The sequence below is a fragment of the Leuresthes tenuis genome, unplaced genomic scaffold (genome assembly GCF_036924035.1).
Source record: "Leuresthes tenuis unplaced genomic scaffold, fLeuTen1.0.hap1 SCAF_11, whole genome shotgun sequence".
Taxonomy (NCBI): Eukaryota; Metazoa; Chordata; class Actinopteri; order Atheriniformes; family Atherinopsidae; genus Leuresthes; species Leuresthes tenuis.
This window is the reverse complement of record NW_027325365.1, coordinates 7,158,077-7,162,904: the sequence shown is the minus strand read 5'-3', so window position 1 is coordinate 7,162,904 and position 4,828 is coordinate 7,158,077. Positions and strand designations below refer to the sequence as shown.

Here is a 4,828-nt window from a genome sequence, read left to right as displayed (position 1 = left end):
ATGGGTGTACATGTGTCTTGTGTGATTTTATAGATGACCTTTGGAGATGCCATGAGGAATAAAGCAAGACTTTCCGTCACAGGGAGTACTGGGGAGAATGGTCGGGTGATGACTCCAGAGTTTCCTAAAGCTGTCCATGCTGTCCCTTATGTGAGACCTGACATGGGACTAAACGTCAGCCTAACAGATTTGTCCTGATCAAAAAGAAACTCCTGAGTGCCTTACAATGGTTTCAATAGAGAGATTTTTTTCCTCTTTTTTTTTAGCCCTTCCCTCCCTCCCTCCCTCTGTTCTGGCTATTTTCTTTTTGTTTGTCTTCTGAAAAAGGAAAGGTAGGAGCTGGAGGCTTCACATTGTCTTTCACACAGACTTGTATTGTTGCTTTCTATCTCCAATTCTCACCATATAAAGAAGCCTCCTTTTGGAATTCCCTCTCGGAAGAGAAAAGGGTGGCTCTGTTCTCTAAACTGGTGACACCATGCTTTCCTGTCTATCTGCTTGGACTGGACTGAGGTGGAAGCAAGGGCTTGATTGACAGCTGTGGTTGCTTCTGGGAGTCAGAAATTAAATCATCTCAGCGGTGTTTGTGTGTGTGAAGAGCATCAGTGTGTGCATGTATGACTAAAGGGAAGATGTCATGGAAAAAAACAAAAAAAACAAAAAACAAACATAGTTTCTGTAGCCACCAACACCACCAAACAGGATTTTCAAGCACACTTGATATCATCTGCATTAAGATGTGAAATTGTCCTTTTTTTCTAAGAAAATCAGCAGAAAACGAAAATGTTTAATGAAAAAATATTTTTATGTATTTTCACAAAATAGCTTTTAAATAAACTTGCTTACATACTGGTTGGATATAAACATCTTAATGTGTGAGTATAAAGAAAGAAAAAATACTAAACAGCTTCTAGTTCCATATTTTTTAAGCCAAATACATTGCATATGGGGGTGAGGTGTTAAAACCATGTAATTAATTCCTATGATAAAAACTTTCTTGTATATCTTATTCTTTAACATTTGGTGTTGATATGAACTATATGTCAATGCTTGGCATTGGAATCAATCCTTCTACGTTTTTTCTTGTTAGAATTGGTGCAGCAATTTTGCTTCACTCTTATGTCTCTTTGTTTGCTTCAGTGCTTTTGCTGTTTGTATTTTTTCTGATGAGGACCACAGTTGTCGTTTTGTTTTCAAGGGGAATCTAACTAATCTGTTTACATGCCATGAATGGAAAACAGTAATAGTATGGTATGGTATTACTGCATCACACTTTGAAGTGACATCACAAAAACAGGCATCCACATCCATATGGTTTACGTGATGGTTTAAAATGCCAAATAAGTAACAGTGCCAAAATCTAGTGCCAGTAGGTATAAATATAGTCTTAATATAATCAATCACTGTCATCTCAGTGAATGTAAATGACTCAAATGCATTCAGTAACTTTTGTAACTAGATGTACAGTTGGTGGCAATGACAGTGCTAATACAATAGCCTTTTCCGCTTTGTTTTCCAGTCTCCATGTATTCTGCATTGATCTGACAATGAAGTAGCACCAGTTGCATGTTGTTGCCGCAAATACTACATAAGTTTATTTCATTATTGCCACATCCATTTTCATTTTAATGTTAGAGTTGTGGAATAACTGTTTGAAATTGGAAATAAAATGTAATACATATATATATATATATATACACAATATATATATACATACATATATTTTATATAAAAAGGTAAAATATGAAAAATTATAAACCTCTCTCATAACAACTTTGTTTCCATTAAATTAAAAATTCTTATTCTGAAAATACTGTTATCTTTTCAGTTATGCAGTGTCACTACAAATTTACTAAACAGAAATACAGATGAGCACTTATGTAATTATAGGACTGATTTGATTTGTCTTCTTCCTTAAAGAAAAAGAAAATGATAAATCAACCTTTATGGAGCCCTCCATTGCAACCAGCTGGGACATGAATTGTTTATGTTTTTGTTTTTATTTATTTTTTAATCAAATACACATACATATCCCATAGTTGCTAATCAAGTTATTCCACTGACATTTTGTATATGGAATATGTGCTAACTTGTTTATTTTTGGGACTCTTTCTAAATAAAGTTGCTGACTTCTTGTATCTCTGTGTGATTTATTGTGACTAAGTTTCTGTTAATCCACCAGGCTAATGTACCTCGGCTTCATCTCTTCTTTATATAGAGCCTGATTTGTTATTGACCATTTAGTTTCCTTTTTATAAAGCTAAAAGCAAGGTTAGGTGCATGTACTTTGCAAAGTAGACGTAATTGTGTTATTTTTCAAAAACAAAAAAATCCCAAAGGACAATTATTCTAAAAACCAACATCAAACACAATTGTGTTCAAATTAAAGTCTACATTACAGAGAATACCACTTAAAAAAAAAATCACCTGTGGCTTGTTGGTGAAACACTTCAGTTGAGTCCATAGACAATGGCATAGTCTATTCCACACCCCCATGTGATCGCTCCTCAAGACCGTGTGAGCTGAATGGACTGGGATTGACTGGGCAGTCATCAGTGGTATGATTCCCCGCTTCCCCAGACCACATGTCAAGTTGTCCTTTGGCAAGACACTGATCCCTATGTTTCCTCAGTTGAATTGCATTGGTGTGTGAATGTGTGCAATAAACACGAAAGCACGATGTAACCCGTGATAATGTATAAACTAACTGCTGTATGAGTGTGCGTTAAAAATAGTTGAATTTGTAAATTTTGTAAAATTTGTGTAAAAGTGCTTAAGTAGACTAGAGAAGTGCTATATAAATTCAGTTCCTTAACCATTTTACAGGTTGTTTTTTTTTACTTTGGTGTCATAATGTATAATTGTATGACTTTCCGAAGTAGCGACTTGAAAAGGGGAAGCTTAAACTGCCAAAATAAAAATGGACTCATCAGGTAAATTATGATTACAAGAATGCCAAAATACATATTCATCTTTACAGTTAAATGTAGGTTTGTATTCAGGTTTTAAATCTAATTAAATCTTTTTAGCTTTGTATGATCTTCTTGTATCAGTATACATATTGTCCCTTGTAATTTGAATTCAGTTAAACTACTTGGTGAAAGGGAAATCAATGTAGAGGCGAAAACACAAAAATCAATAGATCAGGGCAAAATGAAGTTAAAATAAATAGGTATAAGTATTATAAGTATAAAGAAAGGGGAATTATTTTCTAAGGCAATAAAATGAAGAAGCACTCTAAAACAGAAAGTGAATGTGTCCTTTTAAAGTTTTATTAATTTACCATTTTGTTTCTCTCAATCATTCTTGGTATTTTATGTTGGTTATAACACAGGGTGTTTATCCTTTGCTGGATGGGCTGCAAAAAGGAGGAATATACATTAGGATGATTAAGCAAATAAATTTAAGATCAAATAAATCACTCTTGCACTATCACTCCCATTGAAAAAGAAAAGATTAATGTATTTCAAAAATATGTTGCTCTCGATAACCAAAGAATGTAGTAAATAAGTAAGTAAAGCACCGCAGCTTATAATACAGTGCGGCTAATATAGGGTTTTTTTCTTTTTTTTCCCCCATGCCGCCAAAAACATTTTGCCTTGTAACATTATGTCAGAAATCGGGTGGTGAAGGCAGGACCCAAATGCAGTTCTTGCAAAGTAAACTTGGTTTATTCACAAAAACAGGGAGCAAGAACAAAAAGCGCGGCTGAGAGGGATAATCAAAAATACTTAAACGTGAGAACAAGACTATAAATAAACACTATGAACGAGACTATGGCAAAAACGAGACTGAAAACAAAACTATGGAATAAATAACTTTGACAAAGACTATGACTATGAGGCAGGAAACCAGACTTAATTTTCAGTGGCATGATGTGAAGGGTTGGTGAGGATTCTGCAATGAATGAAAAGAAACCAGGAGACTCAAATGCTGTGGAGGGAGTGATTACTGAATGCGTGCAGCTGATGACAAGGAAACAGGTGACGTGAGTGAAGCTGATGGCCGGGGAGAAACATGACAAGAACTGAATCTAAAAACATGACAAAGAACCTGAAAACATAATTATCAAAACATAAACTGTGACAAAGCCTGAACATAACAGCAATCAAAACATAAACTGTGACAGAAAAACATAAGCTGTGACACATTAGACCAATAAATTTAACGTATAGTTCACAGTGGTCCAATGAAACGATAAATCAAAAACATTTATACTACTAAATTATAGTAAATTGGTCATTTGTACTCACCCTTGTCATGGAAAACAAGCAAAGAAATGCATATGATGCAGCTTTGAAATTAAAGGCAATCAATCTGAAATAAGATTGTGAAAGCGACAACAAAGCGAGTTCTGTGGCTGTTCATTTCGTACACTGAAGAAAATTACTTTGATGGTTTTAGTGTGCAGGAAGAAGATGAAAAAGGCAATCAATGACTTTTCCTGGTAGGCTACTGGCTTTTTTTTTTTTAAACCAGCTGTGTTACAGGCACTGTTCGGGTAAAAAGCATTTGCAGTTTGTATCTGTTTATGTTACCATACGCATTTAATTCAAAGTTTAAAAATCCTCAAGTGTAACATCTTTCTGTGTAAATATATCATATTACAATGTGGACACCTGTGGCTTATAGAATTAGAGGGTGCTTATATTCAGGTGCACTCTATAGTCTGGGATTTGTAAATGAAAGCAGTTAAAAGATGGAAATAAAAGCACAATACGATTTCAAAGAAAGACAAATTATATTATATGATATACCCTCAAGTTAATCAAAAGCCAATTTAAATAGATGTGTTTTAAGAGGCTTTGGAGCAACAACCTCAAAAACA

The 4,828-nt window shown here is 34.4% G+C and overlaps 1 protein-coding gene across 4 annotated transcripts in view; it reads left to right on the top strand.

Moving 5' to 3' along the window:
- gria2b (glutamate receptor, ionotropic, AMPA 2b) overlaps positions 1-2,138 on the top strand; it is a 46,299-nt gene extending 44,161 nt beyond the window's left edge. For 2 of the 4 annotated variants that reach the window (XM_072395238.1, XM_072395237.1), the window contains exon 16: positions 34-2,138. In XM_072395238.1, the coding sequence (XP_072251339.1) occupies positions 34-198 (165 nt within the window). In that variant the 3' untranslated portion in view covers positions 199-2,138. The remainder of the gene's footprint in view (positions 1-33) is intronic. The other 2 variants (XM_072395240.1, XM_072395239.1) reach the window with 1 other exon arrangement.
- Positions 2,139-4,828: the final 2,690 nt, after the last annotated feature.